The 19,034-nt window shown below is 37.2% G+C and overlaps 1 protein-coding gene across 3 annotated transcripts in view; it reads right to left on the bottom strand.

Moving 5' to 3' along the window:
- LOC120856956 (calcium-transporting ATPase type 2C member 1) overlaps positions 1-19,034 on the bottom strand; it is a 157,299-nt gene that overhangs the window by 34,022 nt on the left and 104,243 nt on the right. For all 3 annotated transcript variants that reach the window (XM_040232466.1, XM_040232481.1, XM_040232473.1), the window contains 5 exons: positions 12,058-12,213; positions 10,930-10,998; positions 9,929-10,004; positions 7,210-7,276; positions 389-513 (listed from right to left, as the gene is read on the bottom strand). In XM_040232466.1, the coding sequence (XP_040088400.1) occupies positions 389-513; positions 7,210-7,276; positions 9,929-10,004; positions 10,930-10,998; positions 12,058-12,213 (493 nt within the window). The remainder of the gene's footprint in view (positions 1-388; positions 514-7,209; positions 7,277-9,928; positions 10,005-10,929; positions 10,999-12,057; positions 12,214-19,034) is intronic.

Here is a 19,034-nt window from a genome sequence, read left to right as displayed (position 1 = left end):
TCTCACTGTGGCTTCTTGTTTGTCTTTGAACATGGGATATCATTTTTTGGTGGGTTCCAGTTTTCTCCTTCAACAGCTAGTTGCAATTTTGGTGCTCAGACAGGGGATGAGCACGTGTATTTCCTTCTACTCTGCCATCTTGAACTGAAAGTCACTTTATTTTTTTAAACATGATGTAAGCATTAAACACTCCATGATGCAGAAAGATTTAAAGTTCCCTTACTTGAGTGATTTAATGACCTTTTTTGGTTAGTAAAACCATCCTCAACACTGCTGTATGTCCACCACCACCAAGTAAACCTCTAAGACAAAAGCTATAAAACCCCAGGATCTCTGCTAATGGAAACTAACATGTCAACGGACAAGTATGCTCTAACCAGAGACTTACCCAGAGTTTCAACAATAGGTAGTTTTTTCACAATCGCCCTCTTCTTCACCATTCTCATAACACCAAGGGCTAGAGTCACTGTGACCACAATGGGAAGACCTTCAGGAATCGCTGCTACAGCCAAACTGTAGCCAAAGACACAGCATTTAAGTACAAACTCAGTAGTACCCACAACAATAATTTCAAGTAGCTGTTACTTAGAGACTAAATAATGTAAAATCAATGCTGTCAAACCCATAAAAGGCCTTAGTATGAGGAAAAATTGATTAACATTTATTGGCACAATGATTAAAAAATAAACATTCTTATATCACACTGCCTAGATTTCTACTGCAAGCTTCAATTTTTACCTGTGTGACCTTAAGCTATTATTCTACCACCCCTGTAGTTTAGTTTCCTCATCCATAAATATAGTAACAGGTGTTCACACAAAAACTTGTACATGAATGTTCACAGCAGCATTATTCACACTCTAAAGATGGAAAGAGCCCAAATGTTCATCAATTGATGAATGTTAAACTGTGGTGTGTGCCCGTACAAAGGAGACATAAAAAAGAATAGAGTACTGATTCATGCTACAAATGGAAAAACCTTGAAAACATCATGCTAAGGAAAGCAGCAGGACACATGTTGCAAGATTTCACTTATGTGAGATGTCAGGAATAAGCAAAACCAAAAAGACAGCCACTGTTTAGTGGCTACCAGTGGGCAAGGAGAGGGCAGAATGGGGAATGAACAGGCACAGGGTTTTCTTTCAGGGGTGATTTAAAAGTTCCAACACTAGATGTTGGTGATTGTGCTAACAATACGAATGTACTTAACACCACTGAACTGCATACTTTAAAAGGAAATATTTTACTGGTATGTGCATTTTATCACAAAACTAATTAATTAATTATTTCCCTTCATAGTATTAAAAAAAAAATCTTCAAATTAAAACTCTACTTGTCCCATTCCAGGTATTATCCCGACTCTGGTACAGATGAGGACAGGTACACATCCATCCTTCGTTCTAACACTGCTCCCCGCACTCCCCTCTACTGCTCAATTTCTATTACCAACTTTTTCTTTAGCATGATCTAACTTGTTTCTGCCCCCTTCTGATGTCTGTGTCAGAAGCTTTCTCTATCTCTTTTATACTCTAATAAAACTTTATTACACAAAAGCTCTGAGCAATCAAGCCTGGTCACCGGCCCCAGATTGAATTCTTCTCCTCCGGAGGCCAAGAATCCTGGCATCAATTGTGGTTCAGCAGCAACCTTTCATCTTGAGGGCTCATCTGAGATTCTTCAGGACAAGAAAGGAGGCTTGGAGCTCTAGTTCTTTATTCTCCTAACAAACATGTTTTCTGCCATACTTTACTAACTCTACAGTGTGCTTGTGTGAATGAACGACACACTCTGCCCGAAGCAAATGAGGAGCCCTGCTCAGCGGTTCCGTGGTGACCTCATTTAGCTTATAGCAGAAACCCTGTCGGGGGTTTATACCGACCTGCCAATGGACTTCCCTGGTGGCTCAGACGGTAAAATGTCTGCCTACAATGCGGGAGACCCAGGTTCTATCCCTGGTCGGGAAGATCTTCTGGAGAAGGAAACGGCAACCCACTCTAGTATTCTTGCCTGAAAACTCCCATGGACAGAGGAACCTGGTAGGCTACAGTCCACGGAGTTGCAAAGAGTTGGACACGTCTGAGCAACTTCACTTTCACATTTTTAACTTGCCTATCATTACACTGTGTTCTACAACCATTATCAATTTTTTATAGGTTGATTCTAAAATCTAAAATCCAGTAAATAATATTTATAATTACTGGCTGAATAGTACACACACTGTATAACCAAGAAAGATGTGTTATCATTAATACTTCATTTTCTCTTTTGAACCTCTAAGTACAAATAGAATCTTCTTTATTTATGCTTCCATTAACTCTCACTGTATCAGCAAAGACAGCTATCATCATTTATAACTTAGATCCAATGGACCTTCTAATTCTTTTCTATTTAAATCATTTTATAAATAACTTACAAAAAAACAGAATGGATTATGAAAAACTTCATAAATTTTTATTTGAATTTTCACCCCAAACTATATGCTTGGATTTGAAAGTATATGTATCTGAACTGGATAATGTCCTTTGAATGCAACTGCTCATGAACTGTCATGAATAAACCTAGAACATATTTACCTTACAAAATAGTGATTTCAAATTTAAAAACCATTTTTAATAGGTTGTAGGTTTATAAATTCTGGTTCCTCTGTTTGCATCTAAAATGTAACACTTCTGAAAATGCTGATGACTCATAACTTTTGGATAGTCATCTTCTTTGTAACACAATACTACACAACAAATTCCTTGCTACAGAATGATTACCTATAAGAGAATGCCTATCCATCCCTCTCCTTTTATCCTGAAAAATAAAGCAGTTCAGTGAATTCTCTGGTGGTCCAGTGGTTAGGACACAGCGCTTTCACTGCCATGGCCCAGGTTTAATCTCTGGTCAGGGAACTAAGATCCCACAAGCCACACAGTGCAGGTAACAAAAAACAAAAAAGTTTAGTCAGTAATTCAGGAGTTTGAGAAAACCTAGAGTTTTATCATGCAAGGGTTTGGTACTGAGATTTCACTTATATAATGATTCAATTTCACCTTCATTGTTATAGCTTAGAGTGGTTGCTGCTTTGCATTCATCTTCTGGTTTGTGTAATAATTATGAAAACTCTCTGTCAATTCTTATTTGTCATTATGGTAAAAAAAAAAAAAATTTTCTCAATTTTAATGAATGAAAAAAAAAAAAAAAAAAACCCGAAATTTTATCCCTAGACTCCTTTTTTACCTTTTTAAATGATACTTTGGGCAAAATAACAAGAAAATTAAAGGATAAAATAATAATAATGATTTATTTATTATTACAGTAGGGATAGGCTACCCACTCCAGTTAGGGCTTCCCTTGTGGTTCAGCTGGTAAAGAATCCACCTGTAATGTGGGAGACCTAGGTTAGATCCCTGGGTTGAGACGATCCCCTGAAGAAGCGAAACGCATTCCAGTATTCTGGCTTGGACTAACAGTCCATGGGATCACAAAGAGTTGAACAGTAGTTTTAAAAGCTATTTATTCTCCTGCTTCTTTTCTTTCTTCTCTTCCCAAAGAAAGGCAATGCCAAAGAATGCACAAACTACCGCACAATTCCACTCATCTCACACGCTAGTTAAGTAACGCTCAAAATTCTCCAAGCCAGTCTTCAGCAATACGTGAACCATGAACTTCCTGATGTTCAAGCTGGTTTTAAAAAAGGCAGAGGAACCAGAGATAAAATTGCCAACATCCACTGGATCATGGAAAAAGCAAGAGAGTTACAGATAAACATCTATTTCTGCTTTATTGACTACGCCAAAGCCTTTCACTGTGTGGATCACAATAAACTGTGGAAAATTCTGAAAGAGACGGGAATACCAGACCACCTGACCTGCCTCTTGAGAAATCTGTATGCAGGTCAGGAAACAACAGTTAGAACTGAACATGGAACAACAGGCTGGTTCCAAATAGGAAAAGGAGTACGTCAAGGCTGTATACTGTCACCCTGCTTATTTAACTTCTATGCAGAGTACATCATGAGAAACGCTGGGCTGGAAGAAACACAAGCTGGAATCAAGATTTCTGGGAGAAATATCAATAACCTCAGATATGCAGATGACACCACCCTTATGGCAAAAAGTGAAGAGGAACTAAAAAGCCTCTTGATGAAAGTGAAATAGAGTGAAAAAGTTGGCTTAAAGCTCAACATTCAGAAAACAAAGATCATGGCATCTGGTCCCATCACTTCATGGGAAATAGATGGGGAAACAGTGGAAACAGTGTCAGACTTTATTTTGGGGGGCTCCAAAATCACTGCAGATGGTGATTGCAACCATGAAATTAAAAGACGCTTACTCCCTGGAAGAAAAGTTATGACCAACCTAGATAGCATATTCAAAAACAGGGACATTACTTTGCCAACAAAGGTCCGTCTAGTCAAGGCTATGGTTTTTCCTGTGGTCATGTATGGATGTGAGAGTTGGACTGTGAAGAAAGCTGAGCACCAAAGAATTGATGCTTTTGAACTGTGGTGTTGGAGAAGACTCTTGAGAGTCCCTTGGACTGCAAGGAGATCCAACCAGTCCATTCTGAAGATCAGCCCTGGGATTTCCATGGAGGGAATGATGCTGAAGATGAAACTCCAGTACTTTGGCCACCTCATGCGAAGAGTTGACTCACTGGAAAAAACTCTGATGCTGGGAGGGACTGGGGGCAGGAGGAGAAGGGGACAACAGAGGATGAGATGGCTGGATGGCATCACTGACTCGATGGACGTGGGTCTGAGTGAACTCCGGGAGTTGGTGATGGACAGGGAGGCCTGGCGTACTTCGATTCATGAGGTGGCGTGCTGCAGACATGACTGAGTGACTGAACTGAACTGACTGAACTGAACTGACTGATTTTTCTGCTTTCTCATTGTTTTACTCATTTTTAGCACAGTTGGAAATACTTGTTAAAATTACTGTTAGGGTAACAAGAAAGCAAGATATTTCAAGACACAGGAAAAATACTCACTAAAGATCCTATGTGTATTTTAAAATTTATAAAAATGCAATAGACCCATATGGTCATTGTGCAATAGAATGAGTTTTCTATTAAAAAACTGTTTAAATGTTTGATCTCTTGGATGACCCTGAGGTAGGAATAAAAGTCATGATGTGTTAATCTTCATGAAGTACTCTTTAAAAAACACTCTAAAAAACATGAGTCCAATAGATGATATGCCAATGATTAATAAAAGTCATGCCCAATTTTAAATTCATTTCATATTTAACCCAATACTTTTTTACATATATTGAAGCCAAGAATTTCAAGTTGCATTTTTGCTCCTCCAAGGAAAAACTATACTCCTTCACTCTATCACAAATATCTTTTAACTTCTTATTCATCCTAGTTATTCCTTGTACTCCATTTGTTTTTTAATCCACTGGTTTTTATTCTAAAAGTTGAACTATTACTTGCTAGACCTATCACAGAGCTGTCATCCAGAATTTCTCCACAGAGGACTGAGGGAGTCCCACTTTTTCTTACACCCTATACAACACTGTTTTCCCTTTTTCCACTCTTGATTTGCTAGAATTCATACAAGAGTAGGTAAGGAATATATTTTCTGACTACTTGCTTACCCTGAATTGATACTTTGGCTAGTCCTAGATTTATAGATTTAAAATCACTTCCCCCCATGTTTTAATTGTACTGCCCCACTGTCTTCTAATTTAATTCAAAGTGGTTGTGGATGAAGGTTTTTAGAAAATCCTTTTTCCCTTGTCTATTTGGTTAACTAGCTTTGTTCCCTTAGTGGTGACAGTACAGCAACTATGTTGCTAGGCAACACTGATTATGATAAAAGAATCTCCTGACCAATAAATTATCTACAGACTGGAAGAATTATAATTATCTTATAGGAAGCCATAGCTTTGGGTTTCCTGATTGTGGTGACTGTCATAAACTGGACATGGTCCTATCAGGCATCCTGGAAAGTGTATGTTTCCAGAGATGATGGCTCCTACAGAATATGAGGCATTTTAACCCAGGACAGCTCCTGCCCTCACATGGTCATCTCACCTGCTTGTCTGAACTGCTGCAGGAACTGCTGCAGGGACACTCTCAGGAGAGGAAGTTGCCCTGTGGTGTTCAGGACACAGATACCAGGTTATGACCTAGGAAAGTCTGGTGAGCTGAAATCTTAGTGGAGACTAGAAACACCCTGTGATGGAAACTGCAGTTGCTAATGAGAAGTATGATACCAGTCAAATTTTCCTTCCTTTACACATGACCTGACCTGTTTTCCTGACTTTCACAATGATGTTTCTAGGCTGGAGTTTTGGTCCTCCTGCTTGGCATCTAGAGGATCCCTTCGATGTATAAAGATTCATGTCTTGCTTCATTTCTTATATAATTTCTTATCTCTTTTTAAAACTCCTTTTACTGAGATATGGCATTTATTGAATTATTCTCTTTGACACTTTTATCTCCTCTGTTTTGGACATTTTATTCTATTTTGGGGAGACCATTTTGACTCACAATTTTTAAGCTGAGTTTTTAAATTTCAGTAATCATCATCTTTTTTTAAGATTTTTTTTGATGTAGACCATTTCTAAAGCCTTTATTGAATTTGCTCTATATTGCTTCTATTGTTTCTGTTCTGGTTTTCTGGCCACAAGGCATGTGGGATCTTAGCCACCCAACCAGGGATTGAACTCACACCTCCTGCATTGGAAGGCAAAGTCTTAACGACTGGACCACCAGGGATGCCTCTTAAAAATCATAAACTTAATAACTAAAAAAGAAAAATAACGTGGGTCCTGTGATCCTTTTCTACAACAATTTGTCACAAATGCAATTTCTTCACAAATCTCTGAAAATATGAATACTTTTCTGTTCATTTTCAATTTTTCTTCTATTTGTACATATTTGGTTTTCCTCTGAGTTGATAATTCAGTTTCCATATTGTGGTCTTTCTTTCTCATGCTCCTAGTTTTCAGTTTGGTGATCCTTAATTGTCTAAGTATAAAAATGCAATATTTGGTTGGTAATACCAGATAGGTAGTGTGGAGGTTCTCCACTGCATACATGTAGGTTTTCATTTTCCTAGAGCTCATTTCAATATATGAATTCTGAACTATTTAAGTACAGTTAATATACTCTTATGTGCTCGTATAAAACCCATAATGAAACATAAGCTGTGCCAAACAAAAAAATGAGAGTCAAAAGACTTCAAATTATAAACAAACCATTAGAACTTACCTTACACTAATAGTAAACATTTCCAGTATGTCTTTTCCTAGTAACCAGCCAACCAACATGATGATACCTATAACAGAATCAAACAGCTATTTTCCCCTTTTATATAAAATCACCTGAGCATACAAGGGACAGAACAACAAGCTGAGGGCAGCAAAAGTTCCTTGATATAAAAGGGAAAGTTTATCAGATCACAGTTGCAAGATTTTACAAAACTCCATTAAAGAGGGAAGATTAAATTAATATTAAGGTTAAAGCTGTGTTGCACGCACACACCTACAGTTTTACCTTTTGCTGCCACTGCTGCCACCCATCCTTTAAAGAAATAATATCTGAAAGTTCCCAATATAAGAGAACATTACCAGTATTTTTGTACAATGGGGGAGAAAAACAAGGTGGCACATACATGTAGGTTTTCTACTAACTGTGAGGTATGCAAAAATAAACCCTAGAACTTTACTTCTCATAACTCAATACCTAGATACTACACATTAAATTTGTACTGCAAACCAAGAAGTATTTAGGACTTAGCCCAAAGATGATGTAAGACAGCTAAAACAGTAATTAACATTTAAAAATTACTACCTTTGCAGCATTTGAAAGTTAAAAAGCAATTAATATAAATGAAACAACTGATTCTTTACTCTCTTTTTTAATCTTATCTTTGAAAAAGAAGGTGAGGGGAAGGGATGTACCACTGGTTTTGTGAGGAAAAACAAAGCATCAGAGTTTTAATAAAACAAAGTAACTTTGTATTCTAGATCAACATGTACATTTAAAACAAGATTTCCTTCATCTTTCTGCAATTACAAAAATAATGATCCAGATTGTGATCTTCTCAGATCCCATCCCAAATACTACCCTGATAAAATTGTGTCTGATGAATTGTACCAGGGTCAAACAAACTACAATCTGTGCCCCTCCTATGTGTTTTGTAAATAGTTTTTTGGAACACAGCCATATCCATTTGTGTTGTGGTTGCTTTTGTGCTGACAAAAGAGCTGAGTATTTCCATCATTGAAAGTATGAATCAAAGGCTAAAATATTTACAACCTGTCCCTTTACCAAGAAGTCTGCGGACCCTTGATTTTGATCCTGACCCTTCTATTCCATCCTAACAAGAAAAAACATGTCCAATGCATTATATTAGAACCATGGAATCAAAAAGCTGAAAATTTTTTTTCAAAAAATTTGAGGTGGTTTCATGGTAAAGTGTTACTATAAACTGGAAAGGTTTAATTGGCTAAACTGCCTTTCAATTTATCAAACTATAAATTCTAAAAAATAAACAGCAGTAACCAAATGAAGGAAGCTATGAGACACACCATTTAAACAAATGAACAAAATAACCTTCCCACTTTTTACTTTGCTTACAGTAATGAAAAATGGATCAACAGAATTAATACTTAAAGAATTATTTTCTTGCAACTGTACAGCAGAAATGTCTTAAAACTGCATTATTTTTAAGTTAGCAAGAAAAATTAAAATAATATCATGGAAGAATTAAAGAAAAAGACTCCAAAATTGATGTGTTTAATGCTATGATAAAGATGTCATTTCAACTCCATGAATAAAGAATGGAATATAGAAGTGCTGGTACCAGGATAAATAATTTTTGAGTAAAAGAGTACCAACTCTACCTTAAATCTTATACTAAAATAAATTCTAAATAAAATAGTAAAATTAAGTGTCAAAAGTAAAAAGTAATAGTGAGGTTTAAATAAACATAAACATTTTCCCACATGGAGTTGGAAAAGCCTTTATGAATGGAACACAGAAACCTAACTGCAGAGATTATCAACAGGAGGGTGTGATCAGAATCTCAGGGAAGAGAGCATTTCATTACACACATCTCTCCCCTCCCTACCAAGTTTATTATAGAGCCCTCAAAAGTAACTTAAAAATCAAGAAAAAGAATGTATTTCTAACTTAAACAACAAAAGGATTAATATCCTAATTATGCAAAGGGGTGTGACCAATCTAAGGCTTAAGCCACAAAAGAAACAGACTGGCAGTTCATAAAATAGAATAAAATAAAAAAGTACTAAGATATATATGACAAAGTGTTCAGTTTCTCAAATAATGAATTTTGAAGTAAACAAAAAAGTTGGCAACAGTGCTGGAAGAGAGACACTTTTTTTGTTGTTGAGGGAGGGTATTATTTGGCAACAGGAAAGAAAGCCTTTAAAAACATGCCAAAAATTTTAAAACCACCTCTCTCTGACCCAATAATATCACTTCCAGGAATTTATCCTAAGGAAATAAGAATAGTTTATTACTTACACAATTTAAAAAAATTTTTAAGACCTACACAAACATCTAAAAAGAATGCTGACTTTTTATGCATGTATGCATACACTCATAATACCACACAATCTTTAAATTTGTTTAAGGTGAGCATCTATTTAATGATAAGATGTTTATGATGGTATGCGTAAAACAGAAAAGCAGTCATTACACAATACTATGATATTTTATTGAAGACTAGAAAGACATACTAAAATGTTTATGGAAAGGTTCTTTGATTATAGGAATTACAGATTTCTATCTTTGTAGAAAAGGACAATGGCTGGGAATTAGTTTAATAGTTTAAAAAAAGTAATAGTAGCTTAACACATGAATGAATTAATGGATTTTTTAAGTATGTACCTAACTCCCACTTCCCACTCAAAAGAAAACCTAAGTAAATATTATGAGATATACATACTCACTCTTCTCTTACCTATTATACCAAAGGAGTAAAAGGAAAGTTGTTTTCCTAAGAGGTCCATGCTCTTCTGCAGAGGGGTTTTTGGTGCCTTGACAAATTGGAGAAGAGTGTCACCACAATTACCTAAATTTAGTCAGCTTTACCACGTGCCAGGGATTCTAAGTGCTTAACACACTCATGACATGCACAACTCCTTCAGCGAGGAAACTGGGAGGCCTAGAGACCTAGACTTTTAAAAACCTGTTTATTTGAAAAGGTCTGTGTTCTCTATGCCTCCTTGGAGAAAAATCTATTCTCCCTAGCAGCTTCCCCAGGATTTCAACAGCATCAGCTGCTCCTCACTTTTCTACTCTTTCTCCTTTCTAGATCCACAAACATGCTTGTAACCCATCTTTTTATCCTGTTGGCTCCCTGGTCTCTGGCAATCCCTCTACTGCCAAGGTTGAGATGATTTTACATACTGCATCACATCCGGGAATCTCAGAAGGTTACCTGAGAAAATGATATTGTAGAATGCACTTTCTTTTTTATATATAAGGAGGTATTTTAAATGAGAGAACTGATTTTCAGTAACCTTAAACAAGGATATCGTCCAAGTTATTTATATCACTTTGCAATCATTTTTTCCTCCAGATACCTGGAATTATGTCAAAATGGGAATTTTGGTAGAAGATATATTCTGAAGCACAACTATACTATTTAGTAATCTTTAAAATCAATATGATAAAAGTAATTTCTAAAAATAATAAACCTTATAAATAACTGGCCATAAATCTTCTTCTCCTATAAACAATGAATAAACATCAGAATGTTTCAGAATATTAACAATATTAATTCAAGCCCTTCCAATTACAGGCTTTCCAATTATGCTTTTAAGCACAGACAACTGATATTCTGAATAAAATATTACTTTTGAAAGTAATAAAATAATCCTCCAATGTTCTCTTTTCCCCTACTTAAAATGGAGAATATTTCAGATTTGAAACCAAAACATCAACAAACAAAATACTCACTTCTTCTGCTTGCATCATTTTAAAAACTTCTCCGAATTCAGAATTTTCTCCTGTTCCAATGACAATACCCTAAAGGAAAAAAACAAGAAATCATATTTACATTCAGATGGAATCACCTTTCTCAAATGAAAACAAAACCCCTTCATTTCTTTTCTCCAAAGCTACCCATAGTCAACATGTCTGACATAATATATCCAGGATTCCCTCCAGAAATTTACTTCCGATGTTACTATAGATCCCTAAAAACAAAGCCCTCATTAAACTGATCAATGACTCAGTTCTGAGGCCCATTTTCTGGTCTGTATTAATATTTCTGAAATTTGAACCTTTCTTATTACTCAGACATTTAATGTAGTTTCCCCACCAAATACTACTGAATAATGCCTTTTATATTTGTGTAACATTAGAATCCAGTAAGGGCTTCTCTAGTAGCTCAGCTGGTGAAAAATCTGCCTTTAACACAAGAGACCCCAGTTAGATTCCAGGTTGGGAAGATTCCCTGGAGGAGGGATAGGCTACCCACCCTAGCATTCTTGGGCTTCCCTGGTGGCCCAGCTGGTAAAGGATCTGCCTGCAGTGCAGCAGACCTGGGTTCAACCCCTGAGTTGGGAAGATCCCCCGAAGGAGGGCATGGCAACCAGCTCCAGTATTCCTGCCTGGAGAATCCCCACTGAGAGAGAAGCCTGGCGGGCTATAGTCCATGGGGTCACAAAGAGTCAGACACAACTGAGCGACAAACCACAGCACAACACAGAATCCAGTAAATACAATATCTGAAATCAATTAGTAGCTGAGTTATATACAGTCACAATATTATAGCTAGTACCATATCAACTAAATTGAAATTTTATTCAACCAATGGTGAACATATCCACAAGCCACTGTTTCTATCTTAAAAAAAAAAAAAAAAAAAAATTGCCTGGTAAATAAAAGAACTATGGTTGTATTTTATCTCAGGGACACAGCTTACCTTTAGTTGCACAAAGAGCTGCCAAGGACTATGTTCAATTCTGCTATCTCTTCCTTGTATGTTTTTTAAAGATCCACATAAAATTAGCCAAAAAAAGAACTGAGAAAATGGCTGAAAATGAAGGAACTGTTATCTTCAAAACAAGAACGGAAATTTACCTTTGCTTTGCCACATCTGACCAGTGTTCCCATGAAGGCAATGTTACTTCTTGATGCAAGATCTCCATTAGTAGCAGCAGGCTGAGGAGCTGTCACCTTAGAACAAGGTGTTGTCTCTCCTGTCAAGCTGGACTCATCAACAGAAAGATCCACAGCCTTGGGGAACATAAAGCACTCTAGTCAGTTCAAGTCTGAAAACTCTTTCTGCTAAAATTAAAATCTAAGGAGTCTGTAATCATCATTTCTTCTGCAAATATCCTCCCCATTACAAATTAGCCAAAACTTTTACCATATACATTATTCAACAATCATATTCAAAAATGAAGCTAAGTCAAAAAAATCTGACTTGCAAGGTTGACAGACCCATGAGACAAAATTAGCCTGAACTTCAAAATACAAGTAGGGATAAGGAGACACTAGCTAAAACAATCTCTATCTAGAGAAGACTCAACCCTCATGAGTTTTCTAAAATTATTTCCTAATTTTGCCATATCCTAAAGTCCTGAAAATGGATTTGGCAGGCTTAAACCAACTGTAACAGAAGAAAAATATAACTAAAAAGGTATAAAAGGTACAAAGAAATACTTTCATAATTTGGGTTTAATTTTCATGAATTCTTGCTATACACCCCTAATATTTATTTTAAATTTATGTCAGCAAGAATCAAAAATGCACATAAATGTTTCCAAATAGATCATGAATATCATATCATCATCCAATTCTGCAATAGGGTTCAATACTGAGGGCTTCACTTCTAACACAATTAAGAATTCACCTACCCAAGCATGAAAAACACAAACATCATTTTATATGTGGAAAATACTGCAGATGTGACCTGGCTCTGTTTATGAGTATGGCCCACAGAAGAATAATTCCAAGGATATTAATAGGCATAGTGTATAATGTTATAGACAGATGATCACTGATTAAACCAACACACACATATTTACACATACACACAAGGGAGGAGTACTATGGTTAAGTAAGTTTTAGAAACACTGTATTAAGAGGTAAACAGCTTCCCCTACGGTACCGTTTCTCAAAACTTGCACTGTATCAGTGTCAATCACCTCAAAAGGAATACAGATGTAGCAGGAATTGTGGAAGAGTGACCTTAGCAGAACCAGCAACACCTCTAACACCTCAGAGCTTATTAAGACATTTACTGCCCTACCGCAGAGAGTTGGGAGAGCGAACCTAACAGACTGCCTTTACAAGCCCTCCACATAATTCTGATGCAAGCTCAAGCTGAGAATCAATAGAACAGTGTTTCCCAAACATCTCTGGTGGAGAAGGAAATGGCAACCCACTCCAGTATTCTTGCCTGGAGAATCCGAGGGACGGAGGAGCCTGGTGGGCTGCCATCTATGGGGTCACACAGAGTCAGACACGACTGAAGCGACTTAGCAGCAACAGTAGCAGCAAACATCTCTATCTATTTTCCAGAAGCTCTTGTTCAAGGATCAGTAGGACAACTTCCAGAAAACTACAACCTGGTTCATGACTTTACTCATTCATTCACCCAACCAACATTTACTGACTACCTTAACTATGTACCAGACACTGAGTTAAATCCAAGAAAGAAAACAAGAAAATGAATCCAGAGCAATCAGATGACTGTGCAGTCTCACTGCTATTATCAACTGAGCTGGTGTTCTGAATCAGGCCTCCTGATTGACAATTCATACTATGTACAAAGTACTCTAAATTTGTGTGCTCAATCGTGTCCGACTCTCTGCAATCCTATGGACTATAGTCTGCCAGGCTCCTCTGCCCGTGAAATTTTCCCATTTGTTATTTCCTACTCCAGGGGATCTTCCCAACCCAGGGATCAAACCTACGCCTCTTTCAACTCCTGCACTGGCACACAGATTCTTTACCACTGAGTCCCCTGAGAAGCCCATTCTGAATTTAAATCCTGTGTTTTTTCTTTTCTCAGAGGGTGGGGAAGGGGAATAAATCTCATCTTTTTAAATGAGTCATTTTGTTATGAGCACTAATAACTTAAAAAAATCTCATGAAAAATAATTATTAAAAATTGAGTTTATGGATTATTTCCTCCCACCTACATAATAAAACTTTGACTTATTCATTTAAAAAGTTATTTACTAATGCTTATAATGTCCCAGGCCCTATACTATATCACATCCAATGGGAATCAGCATGTAAACAAAACAAAGGTCCTGTCCTCAGCTTTTAATCTAATGGGAAAACGATTTGAAAAAATAAACAAGGGTATATATAATATAATGCCTGACAGTAGGGGGAAATAACGTGGTAAAAATGGAGAGTGACACTTTAGAGAGAGAAAAGCTCTCAAAGCAGATGGGCCTTTGGCAGAGCCCTAATTTCCTTCTCCAGGGGATCTTCCTGACCCAGGGATCAAACTCAGGTCTCTTGAATTGCAGGCATATTCTTTCCATCTGAGCCACCAGGGAAGCCCCAAATCTGAGTTCATTACTTCACCTCAACTACAAATAAAAAAAACACCTGCCATGCTAAAAGGTAATGGACTTTTTATTTTTATTTTTTAAATTAAAAGAACACATTTATTTGACTTTTCTTCCCAAATTCACCTTAGGACTGTCTGATTTTTCACATTTTATTAATAAGTAAGAAAAAAGTATAGGTGCCCAGGTGGCACTAATGGTAAAGAACCCACCTGCCAAGCAGGAGAAGCGAGAGACAGGAGTTCAGTCCCCGGGTCGGGAAGATCTCCTGGAGGAGGACATGGCAGCCCACTCCAGCACTCTTGGTTGAAGAATCCCATGGACAAAGGAGCCTGGCCGGTTAAGGTCCATGGGGTCAGAGTCAGACACAACTGAGCGACTAAGACGCCAAGAAAAAAGTTAGGTTTTTTCCTTCAAAGATGATACTGACACTAAAAACAGTCAGCCGACACTTTGTTGCTCACTCTCTGGTAGGCACCAAGCAACATACTTATACCAAATAAACTACAAACAGTTACTCAGCTACTAGCAACTCCAAAAGGCAAGAGCGAGTAGTTCAGTTCAACTGCTCAGTCGTGTCCAACTCTTTGCAACCCCATGGACTGCAGCACACCAGGCTTCCCTGTCCGTCACCAACTCCCAGAGCCTACTCAAACTCATGTCCATCGTGTCGGTGATGTCATTCAACTATCTCATCCTCTGTCGTCCCCTTCTCCTCCCGCCTTCAGGGTCTTTTCCAATGGACTGGTTCTTTGCATCAGGTGGCGAAAGTATTGGAGTTTCAGCTTTAGCATCAGGCCTTCCAATGTCGTAGTATCCCTATTTTTCAGACTTGTTGAAGGAGTAAGGCCTCCTCCAACATCATACAGCTAGTAAGCTGTGAAGATGAAAGTTGAACACTGACAAATTAACTCCTATTTTTCTAAATCCCAAATCAAAATTAAAAGTTTTCTTTGTTTAGCAAGCTCCTCATTAATGCTTGTTACTAAAATCATTAATGCTTGTAATTTTCTGAGCTTTTAATTAGAAAAACTTAATAAGAAACAGAAACTTGTATACAAGTTATAGAAAGAACTCCTTTCTCTGTGAGAAAAGTGAAATTTACATTTTTCCAGTGAAGACTTTTTACTTTAAATGTAAATCTTAAACAAGAATAAATGCCAGCATTAGGTGGGTGTCTGTAGGGACAATAATTTGTATTTTTAAAGAGGCAGGAAGCATGGCTTTACTATGTCAGGGACCCAGCTCTTCTGTGTCAGCCTTCAGTTCAGTTCAGTTCAGTTGCTCAGTGGTGTCTGACTCTTTGCGACCCCATGAATCACAGCACGCCAGGCCTCCCTATCCATCACCAACTCCCAGAGTTGACTCAAATTCATGTCCATCGAGTCGGTGATGCCATCCAGCCACCTCATCCTCTGTCGTCCCCTTCTCCTGCCCCCAATCCCTCCTAGCATCAGAGTCTTTTCCAATGAGTCAACTCTTCGTATGAGGTGGCCAAAGTACTGGAGTTTCAGCTTTAGAATCATTCCTTCCAAAGAACACCCAGGACTGATCTCCTTTAGAATAGACTGGTTGGATCTCCTTGCAGTCCAAGGGACTCTCAAGAGTCTTCTCCAACACCACAGTTCAAAAGCATCAATTCTTCAGTGCTCAGCCTTCTTCACAGTCCAAATCTCACATCCATACATGACCACAGGAAAAACCATAGCCTTGACTAGATGGACCTTTGTTGGCAAAGTAATGTCCCTGCTTTTGAATATGCTATCTAGGTTGGTCATAACTTTCCTTCCAAGGAGTAAGCATCTTTTAATTTCATGGCTGCAGTCACCATCTGCAGTGATTTTGGAGCCCAAAAAAATAAAGTCTGACACTGTGTCAGCCTTTGCATTGCAATAATCATTTAAGAGAGTAAGAATTTTAATTCAGATTTCTCTACAGAAAAGAGGCCATGTAATTTTTTATACAACAGCCCTGTCTTAGTATACAAACTAATGTGGAAGAGAAGGGAGCTTTGGGCCCTTATTTTTTTTCTTATATAATTATACATTTGTAAAACTTAAAATATTAACAATATATTATCTTTTTTCTTATATAATTATACATTTGTAAAACTTAAAATATTAACAATATCAATGAAATTTGTCTAAATCATACAATATAGCATAACTCTCAACTGTCTGCTGAACGAGAATATCTTCTAAGTGACAAGGTACTTTTTCTTAATGGTGATTGTGAGTCACCAATAAGTCTCTCAACTGCTTTTCACAGAAAACAGTTTTGAAAGAATGAGGGGAAGGCAATCATTTCTAAGAAGGGTAGTACTTAATAAGGCAGGCAAGCCTAATTATTACAGTTTAACAAAGTCACAATTTAATTCATCTGAAAAGAAACGTATCGGAGTCATTTAACCAATGCATTCATGAAAGTTAAGATAAAATGAAATCAAAGAAATAGCCAGCTCCAAACACCTTCAGAAGAGTTGTTAAAAGGGAAACTGATTACGCTTCCTCAGGCACTATGGTGGAGATGTAAATAAGACCCAACACAGTTCAAAAGGCAGACTGTAAAAAAGAACCAAGGTGCATACATAATCCACAATCTGAATAACATCTACAGAATTAAAATGGTTGATAAAAGTATCAAGATTATTCCTATAAAACATTAGGGAGAAAGAAGGTAAATGCTAACTAAAGTAACAAAGATTTCCTGGAAAGCAAAACGTGACTGCTTAAAAAAAAATTCATTAATGCAGTACAACTGCTAGCCACAAATAAGTTCTTCAACTAAAGAACATCTTGGTGTCCTGTATGCTGCTAGGTTAATTACCTTGAGTTCAGAATTAAAAGCAATTGGAAATGGGTTTCTTTCCTCAGAAAGGTATTTTTCAAAATAGTCATCTGCAACTGCCTGATCATGATAAAATTTCTTACTTATGCTGTCAAAAATTAAGATTCCTCTTACCGTTTATTCAAATGAAGGAAATATAATTAAAAATACTTCATGAGCTCTAGCTTATTAATCAAAGTCCACCTACCCAAGTATTACAAGAAATGAATTTGATCCTATGGTAAATGCTTGCAAACTTTGACTTAAGAGTACAGATTCAACTTGATCAAGTTGCTAATAATTTAAAGGCAATAATTTAAATTCAGTTAACAATGATTTATAGGATATTTCACTAAGACTATTAAAAAGAACAAAATTTTAAAAGGGAACCTATTTTTGCAATAGTCCTTTCCCACCAACGTAAAATAAGAATCTTAAAGTTAGTCAGTGTTAGTGTTAGTCACTTGGTCGTGCCAAACTGTTTGGGACCCCATGGACTGCAGTCCACCAGGCTCCTCTGTCCATAAGATTTTCCAGGCAAGGATACTGGAGTGGGTTGCCATTTCCTTCTCCAGGGGATCTTCCCAACCCAGGGGTTGAACCCAGGTCTCCTGCACTGCAGGCAGATTCTTTACCGACTGAGCTACAAGGGAAGCTCAAACAAGGACACTAAGTTTCACTTCTAACCTACCCATATAATCTTTTTAAATTCTAGTGACTTAGTGAGAGGTCACAAAGAGTCAGACATGACTGAGCAACTGAACTGAACTGAATGAGGAAAAAAGAAATTCTTTCTCTTCAGCATTTTAAAATGAATAGTATTCTTCAGCTCATTATGCTATTTAACAACTGAACTATAAAAAGAAGACAACAAAACACTAAGCAGAGCTTCAGTTTAAATAATAAGTCTTAGAGAACCAACACTCTTATTGCTCTACATACGGACTGGTTTTCTCAGTTGTATGATAATACTATTAAAGAAAAATACATCTTTTCCAAACTCAAACACACATGATTACATCAAACAGCTTTTAGCGAATATGCATGTTTCCACATTCCACAAATAAACCATATACCTTTTCCAACATTCTAACTTAATTTCTTTTGACAGCTAGTTTAAAATCTCTTAATATGTTTGTAAACAAACTGCTCTTTTTTACAAGTGTGCATGTAAGTTTAACAATTCAGAAATTTAAAAGCAAAGTTTCAGTGACAAATCACAATATGGAAGGGCAACATGCTGAAATCAATTTATCAAAACACCTCCCAAAAAAATACACTGAAGTCAATATAAATACTTATAATTCATGAATAACATCATAGACAATAGTAGAGCAGGGCTCTCAATCAGTCCCTCCACTCCTGTTCCTAACATGGGACTCCCTGGTAGCTCAGACGGTAAAGCATCTGCCTGCAATGTGGGAGACCCGGGTTCGATCCCCGGGTCGGGAAGATCCTCTGGAGAAGGAAATGGCAACCCACTCCGGTACTCATGCCTAGAAAATTCCATGGATGGAGAAGCCTGGTGGGCTACAGTCCATGGGGTCGCAAAGAGTCGAACACGACTGAGCGGCTTCACTTCACTCCTTCCTAATATACTGTAAGTTGTGTGTTCTGACCTGTCCGGCAGTTCCCTGAAGGACTGGTACCGACGCTGATCTTTATTTCACATCCTAACTCCAGCTAGAGTGGCTTTCCAGG

The sequence above is a fragment of the Oryx dammah genome, unplaced genomic scaffold (assembly GCF_014754425.2).
Source record: "Oryx dammah isolate SB20612 unplaced genomic scaffold, SCBI_Odam_1.1 HiC_scaffold_2, whole genome shotgun sequence".
NCBI lineage: Eukaryota > Metazoa > Chordata > Mammalia > Artiodactyla > Bovidae > Oryx > Oryx dammah.
Note: the sequence above shows the minus strand (reverse complement) of the source record. Positions and strands in the feature narration are given on the sequence as shown.